Raw genomic sequence first — 26,265 nt, 5'->3', positions numbered from 1 at the left:
GTTTATGGGTTTGGAGACATTGAATAGTATCTTTCCTACTTTAGTGAAGATGAACCCTAGAAACGCCAATACTTTCAGAGCAGAGAAAAAAATCTATGTTAACCACAACATAAACAGGAACACACTGGAGTAATAATGACTGGATGATTAAGCACTAACCAAAACATATAGCAAGATCGGAGAATATTTTTTTTCTACAAAGCTTCAGTTGGGAAACGTGAGTATAATCTAATGGCATCTTCGGTTTGTTTCTGCAAAAAAATGAAATAGTTGAAGATATTAGACGATCGAATTGAGATGAAGAGATGTGTCTAAACCTCTACCAAATGAAACTACTTAAAATCGATGAATCAGGTAAGTAGATGAATAAATGATCCAAGAGAGTCAAGCGAGAGCTAGGAAAGGTGATGTTCAGCCTGAGTATTACAATAGAAGATGCCGAAACGGTTTAGAGATCGTGATATCGAAGTGGTTTTGGATGAATTTTAGAAAGAAAGCTTTGTGCTATTTTGACTCCGGTTTTTAAAATTGGAGTATAGACACTCATATTCTGTTTTCAATGGGGCGTTTCGTTGTTAATTGTTTGTCAAGTTCAAGAAAATAGGATATGAGTATGGAAAAGAAATCGTGGATGAATGAGAAAGAAGATAGTTGGTAGTTACATTTTTTTTCTAATCATCATTTTGTTTTAAATGATTTTTTTCTTTATTTTTGTAAACACTAATTATGTGGCAGAATTTGATGATTTGATTGGTCATGTGACTTGTGTTTTAGTATATAAGAGATTGATATAATTTTACTTAGTTATACTGAGTTGTACTGAGTTTTACTTATATAGTTGCATTAAGTTATACTGAGTTGTACTACTGAATTAATTATATACTGAGCATTACTAGTTATACTGGTTATACTATGTAATATCAATATAATATAGTACTATTGAGTTAGTTATATCGAATTCGACTGAGTTATACTGGTTATACTGGAGTAATTATGTGTTAGTTATACCGAATTCTACTTAGTTATACTGGTTATATACTGTGTAACATTAAGTACTATTGAGTTATACTTATACCGAGTTCTACTGCATAACACTAAGTTTTATTGAGTTAGGTATACCGAGTTCGTGAGTTAGTAATACCAAGTTATACATAATCTAAATCTGAAGATGAAATTAATAAAAACAGAAAAAATTTATGGAAAGGGAAAACAAGAAGAACCCTAAATCATAAAAATAAACTCAGAATATTATTTATCAACCCTCAATCAGAAATCATCTAGAACAAAAAAACCCTAAATCGAAGAAAACCCCAGATCTGGAGCGCAAGAAGAAGAAGATCACCATTGATGTCGTTTCTATCACCTTCAATGGTTGCTGGTACTGTTACCATCACCGGCAGAATCGTTGAAGACGGTTTACATCACTTGCGATGGATCTCAGAAAAAAAAAAAAAAGAGAAAGGAGAAGAGATAGAAAATTGAATCGCCATGGTTGGTATTCTCTGTTGTTATCATAAAAAGAGTTAAAAGCGAAAGAAGGATAGAAGAAGCGCCGTAGAGAAAGAGAAGAAAGAGGTAAGAAATAAAAACTGAACTTTCTCATATATGAATACTAGGTTTAACGGTACTAATGTCGACATTTCGTCAATTTTCGAATTAAAAATAATTCAAGAAGAAAATAGTTTTTAGTGAGGTTCTTGGAAAATTAGACTTTAAGAGATGGGAGCAATAAAGGAGATGTTTCAGTACGTTGCTTGTAAACCTTATGTGAACTTGTACAATGAATCCCACAATGAAAACTTTTAAGAATCAAGTACTAAGTAATCTAAGAAGCATTAGTTATTGCATTGATGGCTTTTAGGGGTACCTAAACTTTTGAGTCACCCCACGGTATCATAATCCTTTGTCCAATCTGAGTTCATTTAAATTGCAAATAGAATATGTATCATATACATGATCAGAGATGTTAAAATGAGCTTAAACTAACATGGTTAGTCTTATCATAATCTTTAATCCTAAACATGATTTTTGAAACATGGCTAAAAAGGGCCGAACATGATTAGCCCATAAATTTTATAGAGCTTGATAAAGTATTAGCTCATCTTATATATTAAAACAGAAGTCACAACCTTGATTCATGTGTGATTTTTTTTAAAAAATAGACCTAATGGACGTATTCCTAGAAATCTTATATATTAAAACAGAAGTCACAACTTTGATTCATGTGTGATTTTTTAAAAAATAGACCTAATGGACGTATTCCTAGAAAGTCATGTTACATTTAATATCTAATCTTATCATTTAAATTTTAGGCATACCTGAAATTTTTACTGAGCTATCAATAATTGAATTTAAACAATAGATGATCCACTGGATTTATAGAAAATATAAATTAATAGATATAATTTAATGTTTTAATATTATACCTCCATATGCTAAATATTTAAATATTTGTCGATGTTAACTTTTAAAATTATAAAGATTTATTTTAAATAACAAAAATCATATCATCTAACAATGATTAATATTTACTACCTTAAACCAATGATTTTTTTTAAACTATATAGCTTATTTTAAAAATTAAACAAAAACTTAATGTTTAATTATTTACTCGATAATATAAATCTATGAAGCGAAAATTTTAATTTTTTAAAAACTTTCTAAATTTGTGAAATATTACAATATCTTTGAATATGACAATAAAATAATATTTTACTAATATTTATAAATATATAGTTACGATTTTAATAATAAAACTAGATCTTGACCCACACGACCGTGCAAGTTTTTTTAATACTAAAATATTTTATATTATGCAATAAAATATATCAATAAATTAATATAATTTGGCGTTGTATATTATCTAATTTTATAATAATATTTGTGTGACGTATAATATTACTATTATAAAATTTATAAATTTTGTATTTTTGTAACAAAATTTATTTTGAAAACATTATTATGTAAAATACTGATTTGCATAATTTTTGTTTTATTTCTAAATTTGAAACATACGTGGAAATTAAATTAAGTTGAACCTATATAATAGAGAATTTGGTATATAGTTATTAATTAAACCAGTTTAGTATAGTTGTTTAAATAATAAACCCAATTGTTTTTTAACTCATGGGAGTATACAGACGTTAATAACAGTAGAGTAAAGTCTTACATATACGATATAAATAAAGATCAAATGTTTCATCTATGAAAAAATGTGTAAATAAGTTAGTTAAACATGGTAAAATCATTTAAAAGTGTGACTTTTAAGTGGTTTAAATTTTAAAAAATCACATATGAAATAAGTCATAATTTCTGTGGTAAATATATAAGAATTTGTATTTTCAAATTAGAAATAGAAATGAATATTTCTTTTTACATCTTTTAAAATACTTCTTAAATTTAATTTTGAAAATTAAATAAATTTAAAATTGTTATTTTAATAAAAAATATTAAAATTATTTTATATAATTAATAAAAAAAATTACAATCAAAACTAAACTAAAATTTAGTTTCTAATTATACTTTAAATTAACTAAAATTTTAATTAACTAATTTCGAAAATATATTTTAAAAATATTCTAAAAAATATTTGATAGATTTTCTTAGACATTTCTTTAAGATATTTATTAGTATTTCAAATAAAATAAAAAGATTTTCTTAGACATTTGTTTTAGACAAAATAAAATTATTTATTAGTATTTCTTTAATATTTAAGGATGGTCCAAATAAAAAAATCACACATGAAATGAGTTATGACTTCTACTTTGATAGTATAGATAATAATCCGAAAATATATATATAGAAGAAGATACACATACATGTGAAAGTTTGAAACAATCTATTCAATGAAAAAAATATATAGTAAACTTATTATGTTTTAAAAATTGAGAGACACATATATATTATAATATCTACCAATTTAGAATTGAAAACAAAATATTTATATAAAAATAAATGAAAACAAAATCTGTGCAGTTGCACGGGTCGAGATCTAGTTTATTTTAACTCACACAAGTTTTATACAATATTTACGTGTATATTACATTTTGAATTTTTTTCGATAAAATCAAGTTTTCTCTAAAAACCGTAAAATCTAGTTTTGATGCTAGAACTACAAAGCTAGTATTTTGCGAAAACTGCAAAAAAACTTTTCCTACTGAAACCGTAAAAAAAGAGTTTACCGACTATTACAAAGTGTTGTTTCTTGTATTGTTCCCTTCTTACAATGTCTCATTGTTACACACGATGCAGATACACAGAGATTTGCGTTAGCCTCTGATTGTAATGGCACCAAAGAACTTGCTCCGTCACAAGGACTGTAAATCAAACCTCTTTGAGTTTGATGATATCCAACGCCACCCAAGTTTTGACCAGCAAGGAACTAGATTAAGGGATTAGTCAAGGATCAGAATGATCACTCTGATACTGAAGAAGGCATCAGAAGATTGGTACTTTTCTCTGGAAAGGTATGCAAGCTTTGTTCATTTTAAAATCATGAGTCTTGCTGGTCCCAGATTGGCAAAAGACAGTAGAATCATTCTTGGTTTTGCATTTTTGCAGGTTTATTATGAGCTTGATGATGAGAGGAAGAAGGTTGGGTCCAGCGATGTTGCTATTTGTAGAGTGGAAGAGTTTGTCCTTTCCCATATGATCTCATTCAGCGTGAGCCTGTCTTGTGTTGGAGGTTTATTCACATCAACTCATTTTTATAGAGCCTTTGTTTTTTCCTCTTCATTTTTGTTCTTTGATAGATCTTTTGCTTTTGAAATAAACTTTTTTTTGAAGACTTTTTATATTCTAACTGTAACCAGAAACCACTGCAGAATGGGATCTCAAATATCGTATGATACATGTGATCATATGGGAAAGGACAAACTGTTCCACTCTACAAATAGCAACATCGCTGGCCCCAACCTTAAATATCTACAACATATACTACACTTTTATATCGTATGATACATGTAATATGAAATTATCCCAAAAAAAAGATATATGTGATATGAAATATACTAATATCATATACTTTATATCATCAAAAATGTAAAATAATAAATCGAGTGTACCTTTTGATAATGCATCAGTGTAAAATGATAAATAGTTATAGCTGTTTGTATGTGTAACTCGTTTAGCAAAGACATCCAACAAATATTATGAATTATGAATAATATATATAACCATACTGAATTAGCCAATGTAAAAGATCATCCACATAGTCTATAAAATGCTCCTTAATTGCAACTGAAATTTTAATAGAAACAAATGATTTTAACAAGAATGTTCAATAAAACAATGTTCAAAACTCATCAGAAGCTGCATGTCAACACACGAGAACTTGACATCTGGGAGAAAGCTTTGTGGATGTAAGACCACCTCCATGTTAGAAATTAAAGAACATAGTGAAGAACAAGAGAGAGAGAGAGAGATAGAGAGAGAGTAAAGAAGGATAATCTTATTCACTTGATTAATTTGCTTATGAGAACATCTCATATATATAGTGGTTACAAGTATGGTAAATGGTAGATGAGATATGATAAACTAATAATCCATTGTTTTGAGACCTTAACCCACCATGCATGCTTGTCCCTTGTAGTGGCATCTCCATTGTCTTGAGACCTTAACCAACCATGCATGTTTGTCCCTTAGTGGTATCTCAATTGTCTTGAGACCTTAACCCACCATCTTGTTTCTTATTGCTTCATTTTTACACTCCAACGGGGTTTTTTAAAAGAGGTTCTTAAAAAAAAACTAAAAAAATAAATGGAAAATGAAATGAAAGCACAGAACATGTTCTAATTATGACATTTTTAGAACAGGTAAACACCCATAGGTGTCCTTTTGCTATTGGCTAATTGATTTGTCCATGTCTCTCTCTTCGTCGATGTTTTCCATGGAAGAGTTTTTTCTCTTCCTCCTACAATCCCAATCACTCCATCTTCTCTATGGCTTCTGATCTCGATCTCCTTCTTGGTAAGTCTTTAGCTTCTTTCTCTTTCCTCTGTATTCTCGCCGTTTGTTCTCTCTTCATCGCTTGGAATCATCCATAAAATGTTGTTAGGTTGATTTTTTTTCCTCTGTAGCACCCAGCTCGTGTTAAAGAGATATTTCCATCGTATTTCTTCATAAAGCTTTGTCATTTCTATGGTTAATGTGGTGAAAGTGAAGACATTTTGTTTGGATTCTGTTATGGGGTCAAAATCTCATGAAATGAAACTGCATAAATCTTATTAGGTGATAAAAAGACTTTTTTTGCGTGGCAGGGAGTGAAATGGCTCTTATACAATTTTGAAGCTCATGTGTTGTTGCTCAGTGGGGGATTCGTCGTTCTCAGGTTGCAGTCAAAGCTCCTTTTTATCCAACCAGATTGGAATCTCACCTAGACAAGTAAAAATCTTTACTTTACCATAGTGTAGTTGAAGAAAATTTGATTTGTTTAGATTGTCTATCTTTCTATTTCACAGGAGTATATATATTTATTCTAAATTTTTTAGTTTCACTGCTTTATAGAGTTTTATATATCTGAAAGGCTAATGGATTTGTATTTATTTTGATAACCTTTAGCAGTAGCGTCAGCCAAATCAATTGTTTTGGAACTTCACAGTCGAGTATGTTCTCACAGGACTTCGCTCAAGACGCTCAAGTTGCTAGACTGTTACAAAGTTGGAGACGAATCTGTATCCTCCCTGGCTCAGTTCTGCAAGAATCTGGAGACTCTGATCATCGGTGGATGCAGAGACATCTCTGATGAGTCAATTATATTGCTGGCGGATTCTTGCAGAGACGGGCTCAAGAACCTGAGGATGGATTGGTGCTTGAATGCAACCGACTCTTCACTTACCTGCGTTCAAGCTTCTTGGAAGGAGATGGGGTTTGGAGCTTGTTGATGGATGCTGGATCAGGCAAGTAACCTGCCAGAGTAGTGTTGACTGCAGGGAATGCACTAACTTGTTGGTGGACTCTGCGCATTGTCATCTTGGAGAACTGAGTTTTGAGTAGTGATCTTGAATAATAATCTTGAGAGAGATTGTGAGGGATGCTGATGATGAAACCTGTGTGGTGTGAAGGTTATTTAAAGGGAAAGACAAAGAGACAAATGGCAGTTAAAAACAAAAGATCGTTGTGTCTTGAGGAGCTTTGTGGTAATGGGCGTGTCATGGATGGGTCATCAAGTCGCATAGATAAAGCTATTTTCTTTGGTGTTAAAAAGCAATGAATGAGAAGAAGATCAAGCATATGCTCTTTTTTTTTGAAATCAAGGTTTTACAATATATTTTAGTTCAATAACTGATAAAATGTGTTAGTATTTTTGTTTGAGTTTGCTTTTCCAAATTTCAAAAACAATTCAGCAGTGCAAAAGTAATTTCAATCATTTCTCTTAAAATTTTGTAGATGTTAATGTTATTTACATATTAATTGATCGTTTTATATAAAATTATATATATATCAAAATCACATGTTAAAGTTATACGTAAAAATAATTATAATTTGTTTGTTTAAAATTTCTAATTATAATTTGTATTTCTAATTTTAATATGTTTTTATGTTATACTTGTTTAAATTTTATGAAATTCAATAATTTATAAGTTTTGTAAATTTTAAATTTAATAATTCAACTTCAAAAAAAAAAAAAATTTAAGAACCTTCCATTGGACCTTGACAAAACTAATTATATTAGCAATGGTTCTAAATTTCATAAAGTACATAATTAATAATTAAACTAATCATTAGAACCCATTAAAGGCTCTAACCAATGGACATGCTTCTTGTAGCTCTTCTCAGTTATAACTCAAAATCTAGGTTTAGGGTTTTATTTATGAGAACATGAAGCTCCAACACAAAGTTATAGAGGTTTTCTATTTATAAGAAAAACATTCGGGAGATTTTTAGTGGATGCTTGGGCTTGTTTCGGCCCAAAAGGCCAACAAAAAAAGTTGAGAATTAAAATCAAACCGAGATGATTGTTGAATACGAGTTTGGTAGATCGAATGATAATGAAATGAACTCGGTTATGTGGGTCTCATAAAGACGTTTTATTCACAATATGAGATAAACGAAAGAGATTACAAAGAGATTAAGGAAATAAGGAAAATGTCGGAGCTTTGTTGAAAGACTCCGACGGAAACAATAAGCAGAGCGATCGGTCGTAAACCTAGATCTTGCCATTAGTGTCTGTTTGCGGATCCCTTTTCCGTCTCTTCTCTTGTCCCTTTATAGTCTTGATTCGCCTTCTCCTCGTTCGCCCTAAGGTTAATTCGCCATAGAGGCCTGGCCCAATTCCATGCGTGATGGGCTTTCGGGCGGAGCGAAGGTTTGTCGAGTCGACGTCGAATAAAGGGTTTAATTGATTTAATGAACCGGGCTGATCGATCGATCGTTCCAACCGATCGCTCCGTCAACTAAACCGGCCCCAGTCGAGTTATCGATGCTAACGGGCCAGATCCTGTTGTTCGATGGGCCTTGAGGAGGATTGTTAAATCTCTCTCCAACAATGATCTCGAGTAGACACATGTGAGATCCAAAGCATTTTAGATTTATTACGAGTACGAATGGTATAATGGTCCAATTAATGCAGTGCGTTTCATCTGTGAGTAGAACACCGGGTTGGCAGGTATGTCGATCGCTCCAGCATAATCAATCCGCATATACATCAAAAACTTCGCAACAGTTTAGCCAAAGCTATATATTAAACTTTCGTTGAAGACTTTGCCACACTTTTTTTCTTAGGCGAGTGGATGTAGAGTCAAATGGATCTCCTATTCAATCCGCATCCAAACTTAATGTAGAGTGAGTGATGTTTTGAGTCATCTGACTTGCCAATGCTCTGTCGTGGAACAACATAAAAAGAAAGTCGTTCACTGCATATGCGATGTATTTTTCTCCTTGAATATTTTATTTATGTATGTATTGTTCTCCTTGAAAAGGAAAAAAAAATTACGCGTTTTATTTGTAAAATAGTTATTATGGATGTGAATTCTTGACTTCTTCTCTAACAATCCATTGATCTTTAGTGGAAAACTACTGTTGAGACGATTGAAAGAAAATTGATGACCCCAAACAATAAAATGCATAAATTGGCTTTTAACCAGATGAACATTCCATGATTAAAGAATCCAAAAAGAAGTAAGAAGAACAAACTTCAAGAAGATACTATAATCATCAAAGTTTTTTAGTTCCCAACTTAAACCTTTTCTATAATAAATATATGCAATGCCTAACTACCATTTTCATAAGAAAAGAAAACTGAGATTGATATCGAAACAATAAAAGTTGAATAATTTTGCATTTAAACATGTAAGAATCATCCATGGTTCAATGTTTTAAGAAGTATAATAATTATTAGAACATATGAAGAAGAGACTAGCATCCAATAAGTCTATGTGTCTCACGTTAAACCGAAAAATGTTTATCTATAAATGGTAAGCCTAAATGCACTTCTCATGATATAAATAACTCCTATGATAATTTGAATAACAATGCCCATGTCAAGCAATTATCATCTGGGAGAACGCTTTCAGGGTGTAAGAAGACTCTAATAGCTCTCTGCCTCTTAATTGGCGATATGACATTTTGTGAAAGTCAGTCTATTTCTTGAGGACTGGCAAATTCTCAAGAAAGTAATTTACTAGTTTAAACCGATTCCTCCTTCATAATCATTTAGTTAATCTTAACTTACTCCACAATCGATCATACACACCAAGACAACTTGGTGAAGATGGGGAGCTTTGGCTTCGCTGGAACAAACAAGCTCCAACGAGAATTGACCTGCTTCGGCTTCTTTGAAACCGAAACTTCCTGCAAAAAGATAAACAAACCTAAGTGTACACCACATCAAATCTTAATAGATGCTAGACAATTTGATTATCATAAAAGTTGCTTACCATGGTAAGACTTTCTAGAACAGGGGAGCCTCAGATGAGCTTCTCAGTAATCCGAAAGACAATCATCACGCATGTAATAAGTTTTTTTTTCTAGATGCATAATTAATAACATTCAAATACATCAATGTCTTTCTCACATAAACATACTTAGCATGAAATCTTCGCTTGGTTGTGATGTAGATAATCAAATATATCCACTTGCTTTAGCTGTGATAAGAAATAGTCTACACATCTGCAATTTGCCAATTTTTCTAAAACCAATCACAATATAAATTTGGTATGATGTAATTATAAGAATTTATGTAGTTTGTAAAGTTTGGTAAAAATAAATTTTCTGAAAGATGCATCAAAGACGCAGAAAAAGGTTAGAGTGTATATGAGGAAACTCAATACTAGGAGTCCTATACCAAAGTCAACCCTTTTTGGAACTCTTCGGAACTCGGTAGTCTTTGTCTATTAAACTTGACGTAACATGTTTCTAAATTTAAAAGAAATTATGACTAGACATTGACAGGTATCGATATCATTGAATTCATATTTAGACATTGAACGTTATTGCACAAATAAAAGACATTGAAAGTTATCCATCTACTAATGCATATCATATATTCTAATTATTTTTTTTTGAATAAAGGCTTTAATATATTCTAATTATTGATACTAAAACATAAGAAATTTTAATACTAGTTTTATTTTATTAAATAAGTTTATTTTTAATTTTACAGCAATAAGTATGAAAATTTTAAAATTTAAGAGACAAAACTTTTGTAAGTTGTAAGGAACCACGAATAATTCTTTTATAAAAATGATGATTTTTATAATAAAACTAGGTGTTTTGCCCGCATATGCTGGCATAATTCTTTTATGGATACTTATTAATAAATGTCTATTAGTTTAAAGATAAAAAATTGAAATAAAATATTAAATTTATACTATTTATGAATCTTTCAATTTTTTAATTTTTAAATTTTATTGATTTAAAACATTAGTTTGGATAACAACACTAATATTTTATATTTTAAAATATGGTGTTATTTTTAACCAGTTTTTATTATATTAATTTCTAAAAAATTATCTAATTAAATAAACAAATATATAATTGTTAATATAAAAGATGTAATTAAACCAAATTCTTGCAATTACCAAAAGCTACAAAATCTCAAAATAAATCAAAAAGCACAAATCAGTCTATATTAAATAAAAATATAGATATATGTATAATTATATTTAAAATATCTTCCATAATAACCGAAGAAACACTCAAACAGACCAACCATGTTGACAAACAAAGCATTAATACGTAATATATAAGATTAGAACACTTCCTATCTATTATCATTTTCATTTCTAAATGCTATAATAGAGAAAAATAAGCTATAGTCAATCAATATATTTTTATTTGAAAATAAAGATAATATTTTCCTATAAAATAGTATTTCTTTATTAGAAAATCACAACTTGTTATTTTCAAATGATTTTCAACTTTCAAACTTTGATAATTATAATTAAAACAAATCATTTTGGAAAATACAGTTTTCTTTTAAAAAAAAAGAATTACACTTTCTTAACAGAATAGTCTTTTAAAGAAATGTTAATATAAACAAAGTTATAATTCTGTGAAACTCTTGAAAAAATTAGAAGTATAATATTGTTAATTTTAAATTTTTATAAATATAAGTTAGTTGTTGTACTAGTGTGGTCTATGGAGTCAATATGAGTCTCTTGAAGTTGATGACAAAAAAATAACTTACTTTTCTATACTATTATTTGAGAAGTGAATTTATTTATTTGTCATGTTCTCCATGATTTTAAGCTAAGTCATAGTTTTAACAAATAATTTTAATTAGATTGATAAAAGTTTTGATATATTTAATGAATAATTATATAATTCATTATTATTATAAAATTATCTCTTAAATTGAAAACGAGTTTGAAGATAGAAAAGATAATTCAATGTATTTATTTTGTGTTTATTTATATCTTTCTTTCTTATCTGTTAATTTTTATAATTAATTGTATATATATACATAAATAATTAGATTTGTAATTACAGTAAAACATTAAAAATAGTTTATAAAAGAAAAATGATTTATATTTGTTTGGAAAGGTAATATATCATGAAATATTTTTAAAAGCTATTAAATTTTATTTTAGTATTAAAATACTTGATTTATATTTTTTGCTCACGTAGTTTGTTTCGTGGTATTTATTTTTTATTCTTATTATTCAGAATAACATGAATTTGTTATTTAAGTTGAAAAATCTAATATCTATTTTTTTTTAATTTTCTAAATATTTTAATTGGGAATGAAATCATCTTTTTAAAAATATTTTCAAAATATCTTCCTCCAGAAGAGAAGACTTTCAAAATATTATTATTTTTATTTACAACAAGTGAGTTATTCTGAATAATAAGAATAAAAAAATAAATACCACGAAACAAATTCCGTGAGCAAAAAATATAAATCAAGTATTTTAATACTAAAATAAAATTTAATAGCTTTTAAAAATATTTCATGATATATTACCTTTACAAACAAATATAAATCAGTTTTCTTTTATAAACTATTTTTAATGTTTTAGTATAATTACAAATCTAATTATTTATGTATATATATACTATTAATTATAAAAATAAACAGAAAAGAAAGAAAGATGTAAATAAACACAAAATAAATACATGGAATTATCTTTTCTATCTTCAAACTCGTTTTCAATTTAAGAGATAATTTTATAATATTAATTTGTAATTAATAATGAATTATATAATTATTCATTAAATATATCAAAACTTTTATCAATCTAATTAAAATTATTTGTTAAAACTATGACTTAGCCTAAAATCATGGAGAACATGACAAATAAACAAATTCACTTTTCAAATAATAGTATAGATAGATGACATAAAATACCGCGAACACTTTCTATTTAAAAACAACAATACAAATTCAGATTTTAAAAATCACACACTCAAAGGTTAGGAAGAGCTGATAAAAGTATATTAGGGTTCTAATTTTTTACTTTGAGAATCTCTTATAACAATAAAATTTATGCTGCTTTTTAAAATCTAAAATTTTGTAGTTGTCTATTTTAAAAAAAAAAAATGCCATTTTAAAAGTATATTTGAATGAAGAAAAGAAGATTGTGAAATAAGAAAAAGGATTAAAAATAAGATAACGTAAACATGTGAATGTGATTGTACTAACATAAATGAGAGCATTTATATATGTGTTAGAGTCAATGAAACAATTACACGAGTTATGCGGTCAAAGCAAGGATTTGAATCTTCACCACAAAGGCAGACAGCGATTACCAATTGAGACCACAAGCTTAAACAAATCTTTTGGTCAGCAATTGATATCAAGAATACTTTTCCGAAGTTGACTTTCTTAGTTTTTGTCTTTACATACTAATTAACGAGGGTCTACCTTTGTGATTGTAACACTATTCAAAGTCATCGTCGGTGGAGAACTACTTGTTGATTCTCCATCTCCTGGGTAGAAACCAGGTTGTGAGGGTCTCAGTAAAGTAAAAGAACTTGCATTGAGCATTAACACAACAGAAGCCATTGTTGGTCTACTCTCTGCCTTCTCCTGAACACACAACAAACCAATGTGAATGCATTTCATGATCTCGTCACTTAGACCTCTTGTCTGAATCAGACTTGGATCCACAATGTTTAACACTCTCCCTTCTCTCCAGTTTTTCCATACCTATTCAAATATTAACCAAAATAAGAGTTCTAATAAGTTAGAGTTTAGAACTAGAATCTCAAATTCACTCTTAGAGTCAGAAAACTCTGTTTTCATCCACTTACATAGCTAAGGAGGAACAATGAGCTTTTATCTTCAGGAGACCAATTATTTCTCTTGCCTGTAACGATCTCAAGAACTAGTACACCGAAGCTAAACACGTCGGTTTTCACTGAGAATTTCCCATTCATCGCGTATTCTGGAGCCATATAACCACTGCAGCAACAATATAAAATTCATTAATTTTCTTATAGAACTGATAGAAGTTGAATGGTTTTATTCCGAGGCAGCTTACTAGGTTCCTGCCACTCTGCTTGTAAACCTAGTCTGACATGGTTGGTCTGTATCAAACAACTTAGCCATTCCAAAATCCGATATTTTTGGATACATTGCGTCGTCCAATAGAACATTGCTCGCTTTAAGATCTCTGTGAATAACTTTGAAACGAGAATCTTCATGGAGGTAAAGAAGACCTCGAGCAACACCTGCGATTATCTTATAACGTGTTTCCCACTCTAATACCATTCTCCTATCATTATCTGAGAAATAAAACAATTTGGATTAGTCACTATATGTAACAAGTAGAGATATAGATTATATCAACATGTACCAAATATGAAATGGTCAAGGCTTGTGTTCTTGAATAAGTCATATATGAGTAGCCTTTCTTGCCCCTCAAGGCAGAAACCTATAAGCCTAACAAGATTTCGATGATGAAGTTTGGCAACTAACGAGACTTCGTTTATGAACTCATTGTCTCCTTGTCCTGATTTCATTGACAATCTTTTCACGGCTATCTCTTCTCCAGAATCAAGAACACCCTAATGATCATTAAGACGGAAACAAATCATAAGCAAATGTAATATAAAGATGATCACATAAGAAACAATCAATCTAATCACCTTGTAAACTACACCAAAGCCACCTTCTCCAAGCTGATTGCCAGGAGAGAAGTCATCAGTTGCTAATCGGATGGTATCAAAGTCGAGTCGCAATACGTTTTCATCTATAATCTGATTCTCTACAACATCTTCTTTTCCTGATCCAAAAGCAGCAAACCTTAAAAAAAAGGTGAAAACTCACAAGAAAATAGCTTTGAGCTGAAGATTTGATTTTTTGACTAAAAAGTTTCACCTTCATGTCTTTGTTTTTCCTTTCTTTGCTTCCTTTTCAATATGAAGTAAAGGAAGATAACGAATATGGAAAAACCAACAACAGAGCCAACAGTGGCGAGTATAATAACGGTTTTGTCTACTCCTTGCGACCAGTTATGTAAAAGACCTGCCAGAAACAGGAAACTAATTGGAAATCACAAAATTTATGATTACAGATATTGTTAATATGCAAGTAGTTATTCAGAGTGCTCATGATTTTTGTAAGGAAAACAGGGTAATCTGTTTTACCTGGTTCTTGGTCCGATGGTGGATCAGGCTCATACTCACTCTCCAGATGGAAGAATCTCAAGTTGGTCTGTATCTGAAAACTACAGCTGGGACAAAACCATCTGAGCCCTGATCTCCCTCTTGTAGCGTTTGCGAAACCAAAGATGAGACAGTCGTTACAATCTTTCTCAGACAAATCCGGCGTGCACATCACGGCACCAAAGAGTGTCGAGGAGTTAGGACCAGGACCACTTCCTTGAACATACTTCCTCTTAGATCCACCTGCTGCAGCACGTTTTCTGATACGGTTCAGTAAATCGCTCTGTAGCCGAATGAACTCGTCCCTATCACCCGTTGATTTGTTCGGGTTTAGTGCCTCGAACACAGGATTCGTTTCGAGTATTCCGAAAATGGGATTGTCCGAGTAGCGAAACATACAATTCGTGGACCTCCAGTAACCTTCTCTAAGTTGTGAAGAGGAGGTTAGATTTAGTGCGGCTTGGAAGACGCAGGAACGACAATCTACTGATGTGACTACTCTGTTGCAGACTCCGATGGCTTCTACTCGATCTTGATCCGAGATGTCTCCGACCGAGAGGTTGTAGAAGTTGTAGGTGTTGGCATGGAGCAAAGGGATTGAGGCGACAAGACTGTTCAGGTTTTTGGAGAAGGTGCTTTGTGGGGATGAAGATGAAGAATGTGAAGGGAAGTCCCAGACAGAACCGTTTACGTTGACGACAGGTTCTTGTGCGAAGCTGAGAAATGGTAAGAACAAAAAGAAGAAGAAGAAGAAGGAGATGAACAGGTCTTGTGGTCGATTAGAAGAACAAGAACCTGCCATGACAAAAGTGGATTCTGAATGTTTTAGTTTTCTCAATGTGTTTTAACGAATCAAATGAAACGCAAGTCTCTGACTAAAAAGTTAAATAATTGAAAACCCAAGTCTTCGAAAAAATCTTTTAAATTAAACGGTGACGTGTCGTTGATTGTGTCAAAGTAGGTTATATTTTTGAATTTCATTTATTTATAAATTAGTCTACATATAAAGATTCCCATCAATAATTTGACTTTGAAATATATTTATGAATTTCATTTATTTATTTATTTTAAGTTAGATCAAATTGGGCAATTGGTACTGCATACTGAAAGTCATCAAGATAGAACTAGGCCTGAATTCAATCTGAAATCTAAACCATAAACCTTTATATAACACTACACATGAATCCAAACTCAAGAAGATATGTGCTAAACTTATCAAACCAGGTCCGAGGTGATTGTCCGTATAATGATTTATGTAGAAGACATACATGATTAGGCCAAGGAGAACAGTATTGACTCCAAAGCAAGGTTTTGAAAACCAAACCGGACCGGCCGGTTGAACCGGTCCGACTGGGACTCGTTAAAAAAACCGAGTCCGGTTCGGTTTAAAATCGGGATTTGAAAAAAACCGGTGAAACCGGCTAAAAATCGGTTACCCGGTTCAACTTCAAAACTCGGCTCTACAGAAATCAACATATAATTAATGTATTTTCAATTGTTATTAAAATATAATATTTCATAATTAATGTTTAATTTTTACTATTTAATTAGTTTTCTCTTGATTGTATTTTTTAAGAAAAAAAGTTTAAAAAATCTCTTTTTGACTCTCATATCTTATTCTCATTTTGCTATATTCATAAAATTTAAGACTTTTAGTTGTAAAAATAAATAAATATGTAATTTAAACGGTCATTCATTTGTTTTTTTAAATCAATTTTAGTTGATATAGTATTCACTTGTATATATAACTAAACTTATGGTTATTGTTTATTATCTAATTAATAAAAGAAAACATAGAACATATTACATGTAGAACTACATTTTAGGTATATATAGTGTAAATATATGATTATTTAAATTTATTTAATTATTTTTAAATAGAAAATCCGGTTCGACCGGTTGAACCGGTCCAATTACTTAACCAGTAGTTTTACCGAGTCGGTATCCGGTCCGGTTTTAAAAACATTGCTCCAAAGCAATCAAAGAAAGAAACAATAAAGAATTCATGAGAAGAATTACTGAACTAAACAATGAGATGAAATCATATGAAGATGATATGTTGGGTGTCAAAAGTGGTCCATATATTGGTGTAATTGATCAAAAGAAGGAGTTACAATAACCAGGTTTACAAGAGTTGTTAAACGCATTAAAATGCAAGAAAGGAGGTTTGAAGACATAGAATCACAGTTCATTGGGAGCATTCTATCAAAGGTTTAATAAACAAATTCACAAGAGTCGAGGAACCAACCAAAACTTTAAGGATTTTGTGGGTGAAAGAAGAAAGCCAAGATGGCGAAACTATTGCAATAAGGATGATCATTAAGAAGCATTATGCTACTATAAAGAAATGAAATCCAACAATGATCACAAATAAAATGTTTGTGGAGAAGTTAGACATATCTTTAGAAATTGCAGAAAGAAAAGAAACCATCAAGCTTACATACACGAAGAAGAAGCTAGCTAAGAACTTAACAAGGAAGAATTATCGTTTTGGCAACTCACATACCAACAGTTCAAAGCACATGGATAGTTGACCAACAGATCACATAGTCAAAAAAAGAAAGATTGTTCTCAGATTTGGATAAGTCAATTCTTACTCCAATCAAAACAATTAACAGAGAAAAAAATCACGAGTATGAGAAAATGCAATATTATTTTGGATAACAAGTAAGTACTGGGAAAGGTCTAATTAGCATATAAGTTGTAGAAAAGGTGTATCGGATTCAGAGTGCAATAAACCCATGAAGATATTGCATCTGCTAGACCCTTTTCTGATTGTAAGAAGCTCCTTGGCGATATCCGAGATTTGGTTGGTTACAGGAGAGAGAATCAAAATGATTGAGGACTAATGAATTCTCAAGAATATACCTAGCTACATTCATCAAAGGATCAAAGGTTCCTTTTTTCTGTTTCATTATTTTCTTTTTCGTCCTAGTTTCTTCTCCTGTAAATTCTCTAATCTCAACACACTCGAGGGTGGATAGTAAGCACTGAGGCACAATTGAACCTTCATGTTTTTCCACGTTTAGATTGTTCAAATACATTATGCACTGCCAAAAAGAGAAGGGCAAATACACTACGCACTGCCAAAAAGACAAGGACAAATTAGGTGCACTTCCACAATTTGTAAGCCAAAATCAGAAGTTTGAACTAGAATTACCAGTGTGAGGTGTTTTAGATTCGGGAAACTCTCAAGAAAATCGGGTAACATGTGTTCTAATTAGCGGGCAATGCAAGACACTTCTAAACGATATAAGTTGCTAAACATGGGAATATTGGATCCCAGGTAACGATAAAGAACCTGCCGGAAGAACCAAAAAAATAACGGTTTAAGGTCACAACTTTTTTTTTTTGTCAGCTGCCCATAAAGAACTAAACTAAGTTTTGGTCAGTGTAAGAATAATCCGAAGAACTAATTTTTATATATGCATCAAGAGTAGATGTGCATACCTCCAGAGTAAGCTGAGGGACGATCATATGCCTTACGCGAGAAATACCATTGAGAAAATCACGGGTAGTATCTTTCTTCATTTCCAAATTAGTGTTACTTCCACCATTGAATATGGAATCAATGTCGATCATAAACAAAGATCTTAGATTCTTCACCACTATTCTTTTAGACTGTTGATCTCCTAACTTCATATATTTGAGCCCCGAAGCATCAATCTCCAGCGCAAACTCCCTACTATTGCTTCTACTCCAGCGGTCAGACCATACTCTAAACCTCTTAAGACTCTTAGATGTCACACGAAGAACCAGTACGTTATCATCAGACGACCTGAACACTGTTAGATCTTCAAGAACGGGACAGCCTGAGATGAGCTTCTCCATGAACGAAGGATCCTCACCACTGTACATAATTTTTTCAAGATGCATGTTCTTCAGACAAGGTAGAGAAACAACAAAGTCGGGATTAGACATCCTTACTTCTACAAGCTTTAAAGACACCAATGTCTTGCTCTTATAAATGTCCAGAGGCATGAACTCTTTGAAAGACATATACCTAAGAAATGTGTCAACCACATCTAAATGCTGAGCTCCTCGACTTATAGCTGTGGCGATCCACTCTCTGATTCCAAAGGGATCATGACCCTTGGACGTGTCATACGTTATCTTGAACTTTCGCATACGTGCATCGCGGTTAAATTCCAAAAATCTTTCAATGAAGCTAGTGATTGTTTTAGCATTGCTAAAAAGGAATTTAATGTCTAGCCCTGGAACATCAAGCCATAGGTTTCTCCATTGGGTCGATAAAACGCTTGTCTTAACAGAATCCCTGGTTGGAAGCCATAAGAGTATCTCAGTTATCAAAGGATCCGGCAGTGCACTGATTCTATCCTAACCCATCAAAAGACGCAACCAAATTCTAGGGTTATAGCAGATGTCTTTGATTTTAGTTTTTCGAATCCGAATTCTCGGGTTATCGACGGTCTCGCAAGTATGTTTGACCTAGACAAAAGCTTGTTTGTAGATTCTTACGTAGATTTTAATCTAAATTGTGATAAATTAGATTCATTATTTTTTAGGAATACCAGATTTTCAACGCAATCCCTAATTATGAGTTTTTCTTAGGACTACTTTCATCTTTTTGAAACAAATTAATTATTTTACATACATGAAAATTACATCTACCATTCTATGAAACGCATGAACGAAGATCTTACAAATGATATTCTCTACAAATCAAACTTTGGAGTTTTGATTAGGTAAATTAATTTCATAATGTTTTAATAAATATTTTTTACCATAAAACCTATAGCAAAGTTAATTAAATTTATAACTTTTTGACAACAATTAATTTTAAAATTCTAAAGTTATAAGTATTATATATTTATAACATTACATTTTTATTTTTTATTTTAAAATTTTAGTTATAAATGTTTATTTAATAAGTTTTGAATTGCATAAATTTATGCACTTATCATAGTTTCCAAAATATATTTAAACTATGCGTACTTTATAAATAAAAATAATTATTTATATGGTAATATTTTTTATTATTTTTTATATTCACAGTAAGTAATATTTTGTTATTAATCATTTTCATTTTACCAATTTTAATTTTTTTAAAACAAATCTCCTAAATAGACCTTTTTGGTTTTTGTTTCCAAAATAACACTCAAAAGTCAAAGTAACCAGAATAGATTTTACTAAAAGGTTAAATGATAGTTGTATCCTCATTTATAATTTTAATTAATGATTTATTAAATATGTATAAATAAATATTAAAAATTCAAAATAATAAAATTGAAATAATGTTTTAACGATTATTTTTAAAGTCAATTTTTTTATTTTTTTATAAATATATTTTTCAAAAAAAAAAACAATTTCAAAAATTTATTCTTTTCAAAAAAAGTTTCCTCACAAAAAATTATCTTTTAAAAACAAAATTCTTATAAAAAATTAGGTACACCTTCTTGTAACATGCATGTATATTTAAGAACTTCTTAAATATGTATGTCATCTTCCTCAATTTTATTTATATGCATATATAAGAAAATATTACTCAATATATAACATCTCTCAAAAATTTAGAAAACGCTTTTAAATATTTATAATATCCTTATAAAATTTCTATATCAAATTTATAAAGACCCTCCGAAAACTTTAAGAAGATTATATACATATTTAATGATATCTTATTAAATATTCATTTATTCTAATTCAGTAAGATATCCATAAATATTCACAGAAGTTTTCCTAAATATACATTAACTACAATAAGCCGAACAGGAAGAACGACCACTTGCTGCAACCTCATGTATAACGTGATCTCTAAGTTATTGGCGAATAGACTCAAAGATTTTCTCCTTCAGCTAATGAGCCAAACCAAAGCGCGTTTGTCAAGGGCCGGTTGCTGCTAGAGAACGTTTTATTCGCGACGGAGTTGGTTTACAGCTATCATAAGCCACTTATCTCAGATCGAAACACAATAAAACTTGATATTTCTAAAGCTTCTGATACTGTCAAATGGAGTTTTATCACTGATGTACTTCATGCAATGGGTCTGTGCAGCCAGTTTATACGATGGATCTATCTCTGCATCTCCACAGCCTCCTTCTTTGTGGCCATTAATGAGGAACTTGCAGGGTTTTTTCACCAGTGTGTGGGGTATTAGACAGGGCTCCTTGCTCTCTCCCTATATATATGTCATTGTGAATAATGCTCTGTCCAACATGTTGAATCAGGCTGCAGCTGATGGAAAGTTTGGTTTTCATCCTAAATATGAGAAAGTAGGGCTTTCTCATCTTAGCTTTGCCAACATACTGGTTTTTACTGATGAAACTGAAGAATCGCTGAATGGAGTGTTGACAGTGATGGATCATTTCGCTGGTATGTCAGGTCTTCAGATCAATGCGTCCAAGTCATCAATTTTTTGCTGCTGGTCTGAACAGCCACTTGCTTATTCATGCTGCGAGTGCGAAAGGTCTAAAGGTAGATACCTTGCCTATACGCTATCTAGGTATGCCTTTGACTTCTAAGGTCTGGAGTAAAACCGACTATGAGCCATTAATTGATCAACTTTGCAAAAAACATTTGTCGTGGACACACAGAGCTTTATCCTTTGCAGGACGTCTACAGCTCATCAAAACGGTTATCACCAGTACTGTTAATTTCTGGAGCTCCGCGTTTCTATTACCCAAAGGCTGTCTTGATACCATCGAGAGCATGTGCAGTGCTTTCCTCTGGTCTGGGTCGCCAATCGTTACGCATAAAGCAAAAGTTGCTTGGGAAGATGTTTGCTATCCTAAAGAAGACGGAGGGTTGGGTCTACGATGGCTTAGGGATACTTCCCGTGTATTTGCGCTGAGGCTGATTTGGCTACTCTTTACTCAAACAGGGTCCTTTTGGGTGGCATGGACTAAGGAGTATTTGCTAAAACATGGTTCCTACTGGGACGAGCGTGAAGGATCTCTTGGCTCATGGGTTTGGAGAAAGTTACTAAAGTTGCAGTCCTTCGCATTCGACTTTTTTAGGTATGAAATTAATAATGGGAGATCCACCTTCTTTTGGCTTGACAACTGGCTGGGTACAGGAAGGATTTTGGATGAAACAGGGGAGATTGGCATAGGCTACTTGGGGGTTCCTCGTTCTGCTACTATCTCTGATGTGGTATGTGAATCAGGTTGGAAGATCTGTAGTAGAGGACATAGGCGATTCTCGAAATCTCTGCAAAACTAGCTGTGTGCCCGGTGCCTTGTCAACATTATGGAGAGGACATTGTACTCTTGCGAGCTGATAATGATGACTTCAAAGCTAACTTCTCTTCCGTTAAGACCTGGAATTATTTGCGTGATAAAAGAAGTGAGGTAAGTTGGAGGAAAATCTCCTGGTTTTCTCAGGCTGTATCTCGACATGCCTTTATGGTTTGGTTCGCATTCAGAGATCGGTTATCCACGGGAGATAGAATGAAGAACTGGGGCATAGAGCAATGTTGTATGCTTTGTGGAGAGAAGAATGAAACTAGATATCACCTGTTTTTTACATGTCCTTTCTCTTTCACGGCCTGGCTGAACATTGCAGGGAAGTTGATGGGAAGCGCCATTACTCTTGATTGGAATGATACCGTAGCTTCACTCTTTCAACCTGATCGAAGTTGACTGAATCATGTGCTTAGGAGGATGGTGTTTCAGACAGTCCTCTACTCTGTCTGGAAAGAACAGAACTCATGGAGGCATGGTGGTGTGTGGGTCATGACGGAGAAGCTCACTCGAATCATCGATAAGCAGATTAGGAATTGGATATCATCTCTTCGCTACACCAAGGATCATCTGCTGGAGGGGATGATGAGAAGATGGCTTGAAGTTACTTAACTATGGGAAGGGTGTTCGTTTCATTCTTTTATTTATTCCTAGTTGAATAGAGTACATATCCACCTACTTGTAAATAAGCAATTTTGATCAATAAATTTGATATTTAATCAAAAAAAAAAATACATTAACTAGTTTAAGAGATGAGTATTGTATATAAAAATTATTTTTACGTATTATCACTTATTTTACGTTTTTACATATTATAAAACTAACAAAATAATAAATATATATTAAATAATTGAGTGACAATTAACTATTATGTATATAATTAAATTGGTGCAAACACGTCAAAGCAATCACTTTTGTTTAGCTATAATCATTTTATGGTAAGCAAATCTAAACAATCACTTTTATATATTTTCTATAGATGTAAATAAATTTAAATGATATTAATATATATATATATATATAATATTTTAATAAGGATATATATTAAATGAGACTCATTAATCATATGCTTTTGCGATTATATGTATCTTTTATAAAAAAAAATTGTAAACCAGTGATAACATATTTTTTAATGTGGAAGTTTTAATAGTTTTAATAATTTATAACCGTTCGTAAATATTCACTGCAAATTTCGATATTCAAATTTTTTATTCTCAAATTGTTCAATGAAAATTTTTAAATTAAAATATTTGTGTGTTTTATATGCTATATACTTTAATATTTTGAATATCAATTAACATGCAATTTTTTCTCATATGGTTTTACAATCATATATATTTTTATAATAAAATTTTAAACCCTTGATCACAAATTTTTTAATCTAGGACTTTTAATAGTTTTAGTAATTTATAGTCATTTTTAAAATTAAAATTATAACATATTTGAAAAATGTAAATTTTTATTATATGGTTAATAAGATTGTTTATTGTATGTTAATAATATAATTTTCAACATAAATGATGGAGGATACACAAATTGTAATTAAATATTTATTATTAAAATATTTAATTGTCATATATATACATATATATATATATATATATATATATATATATACTATAATCATATTAGGTAATTATATAGCTTGTATTTAAGGAAAGAATAAAGGGGGATTTACCAAATATGACTCAAAACTTGATTTTGATTGCAAAAGTATACCCAAACTTGAATCAAATGCAAAAGTAACTCAAAAGCCTTGTGAAATTAAAGCAACCCCCTTGTGACCAAACAAAAGAGAACTCATTTTTACGAATATATCTCCGCTAAGTCTTCTGAGATTCTGTTAAGTCTTCTGGACGACGTCCACAGAAGTCGGCTGGTATAGTTGATCTTAAAAATAATTTATAAATTTTGTAAAAAATATTTTGATAAGCGAAAAATTAAAATCATGTAATTATAAACAGTTTTAAGTGATATAAATTAAGATATAATAAAATTGAATTATTTTAAGCATAGATGAGTGAAAGTGGTGAATCATGATATTCTTTGGTCTAGGCTTTGGCAACATATGTTGTAGTATTGTATGTATTTTTAGGGTTAGATTTTGGAAAGCTTAAATGTTTTTTTGAAAAATTAAATTTTTATCTACATGTGATTATTTCTGTGTAAAGTAAACACTTTTAAAGTTTAATTTGATTTTATGAATTGTTTAGTTAGTTAATTTAGTTTAGGGTTATGTTTAGGGTCTAGACGACTAACATGTAAGTCGTCTGGAAAGTCTTCTAACTCCCGCTAAAAATATTTTAGTTTTCCGCTAAAAATATTTTCGTTTCGCGCTAAAAATATTAAAGTCTTCTGGGCGACTTACAAGTAAGTCGTCTAGTAAGTCTTCTGATCGAAAATATTTAACCTTATTGGAATTTTTTTCTCTCCATATATAAAAAAAAAATTTACATATTCTCTCCTCCTCTCAAATGGTTGCAACAAAAATGGTACGTTCCTCATTCTAAAACTCTTCAACCTCTCTCTAATCTTTTTGAACTTATAAACAACAAACTTTATATCAATTTATTATTTTTGTCTCATGTCTTTCTCACTAGTTTATCATGTTTTGCAGATTTTTCATCACATGGTTCTCATCTTCCACTCATTTAAAGGTAGATTTATTAATTTTAGATATGTATTTTTGTGTGTTTTATAAAAGTAGATCTATCTAATATTCCACTCATTTTCTATGTTTTTAAGCCATTTGAACTTTTTTGGAGATGCAGGTTTTTCAGATCTGGAAGACTTCTGGGCTAGAATACTTCCAGACGACTTCTACGAAGTCTTATGACGGAGTCTTCTCTCATGTTTCCCTTTAATAATAGATCTGAGCGTTTTGGTAAGTTCTTATGTTGATTTTTCTTCATTTGGTAACCTCCTGTTACATAAAATTCATATTTTTTCCCAAACTAAAACTCTTCAAACCTATTCTAATCTTTTTGACTTGAAAACACTAAACTTTATATGAATTTTTCACTTTTGTCTCATGTCTTTCTCACTAATCTATTTTTTGTTGCAGGTTTTAACCATATGGTTCTCATCTTCCACTTGGATATGAACTTTGTGTGTTCTATAAAAGTATGTCTATTTAATTTTCTACTCATTTTCTCTGTTTTTAAGTCATTTGAATGTTTTTTGATATGATATGAAGGTTTTACAGATCTGGGTTTGATATACATGTTTTTCAGATCTGGATCAGACTTTAGAAGACATGTGGGAAGTCTTCTCGGAAGTCTTATAAAATATAATGCACTAGAAGATTTCCAGGAAGTCTTCCAGACGACTTCGAAGAAGGGTTTGATATACATGTTTTTCAGATCTGGATCAAACTTTGGAAGACCTATGGGAACTTCCAGACGATTTCAAAGAAGTATTCCAGACGACTTCTAGGAAGTCTTCTGACGGGGTCTTCTTCCATATCAAGTGGAGTCTAAGCTTGTCTTTGTAGAGAAATGATCTATGATAGTTTTGTTTGTGGTCTGTTTTGTGATTTGCATGTGTACTCCTTTAGCTGTGACTTTTTTTGTAAATTTGAAGATATATTAATGAAAAAGTTTGGTAAATATGTTCATTTTCCACGACATTATCTTGCCAAAATTACTTGACATAATTGAAGTTATTGATACAAATTCAATAGCAAAACACAATAACACAAAAAATTAATCAAATTTATTACAACTAAGGGAGAAGAATTCTCAAGAAAACTTAGTCAAATTCACAAAAGATAAAACATTACATAAGTTCAAAGCTAGAACACTTTCATTAGATACATAGGTAAAAAGTATATCTTATAATCTGAGAAGACACATTAAACCATGTTACTTGATATTCTTGAAGTTACTTAACACTTTTGAAAATTAAATAAACATATCTTAAATTTACTTAACAAATTTACAAAAACTACAAACTTTACTAAGCATGAATGTTGGTAACCTTATAAATATCACCAATTAAGTTATAAATTTCATTC

At 31.0% G+C, this 26,265-nt stretch overlaps 2 protein-coding genes and 1 pseudogene across 2 annotated transcripts; 1 reads left to right on the top strand and 2 right to left on the bottom strand.

The window, feature by feature from the left end:
• Nucleotides 1-13,136: 13,136 nt before the first annotated feature.
• Nucleotides 13,137-15,906, bottom strand: LOC106313495 (cysteine-rich receptor-like protein kinase 41). Its single transcript, XM_013751308.1, has 7 exons — nucleotides 15,031-15,906; nucleotides 14,762-14,908; nucleotides 14,530-14,666; nucleotides 14,238-14,448; nucleotides 13,923-14,166; nucleotides 13,693-13,843; nucleotides 13,137-13,588 (listed from the first exon to the last, which is right to left on the bottom strand). Exons 1-7 carry the CDS (start codon nucleotides 15,848-15,850, stop codon nucleotides 13,289-13,291), a joined length of 2,010 nt encoding a protein of 669 aa, XP_013606762.1. The 5' UTR covers nucleotides 15,851-15,906; the 3' UTR covers nucleotides 13,137-13,288.
• Nucleotides 15,907-17,737: 1,831 nt separating this feature from the next.
• On the bottom strand, nucleotides 17,738-19,395 carry LOC106313496 (annotated as a pseudogene).
• Nucleotides 19,396-21,035: 1,640 nt separating this feature from the next.
• Nucleotides 21,036-22,230, top strand: LOC106314527. The gene is made up of 2 exons (XM_013752390.1): nucleotides 21,036-21,511; nucleotides 21,603-22,230. Exons 1-2 carry the CDS (start codon nucleotides 21,036-21,038, stop codon nucleotides 22,228-22,230), a joined length of 1,104 nt encoding a protein of 367 aa, XP_013607844.1.
• Nucleotides 22,231-26,265: the final 4,035 nt, after the last annotated feature.

This window comes from Brassica oleracea, chromosome C9 (assembly GCF_000695525.1).
Source record: "Brassica oleracea var. oleracea cultivar TO1000 chromosome C9, BOL, whole genome shotgun sequence".
Lineage (NCBI taxonomy): Eukaryota > Viridiplantae > Streptophyta > Magnoliopsida > Brassicales > Brassicaceae > Brassica > Brassica oleracea.
This window is presented reverse-complemented; position numbering and strand designations above follow the sequence as displayed.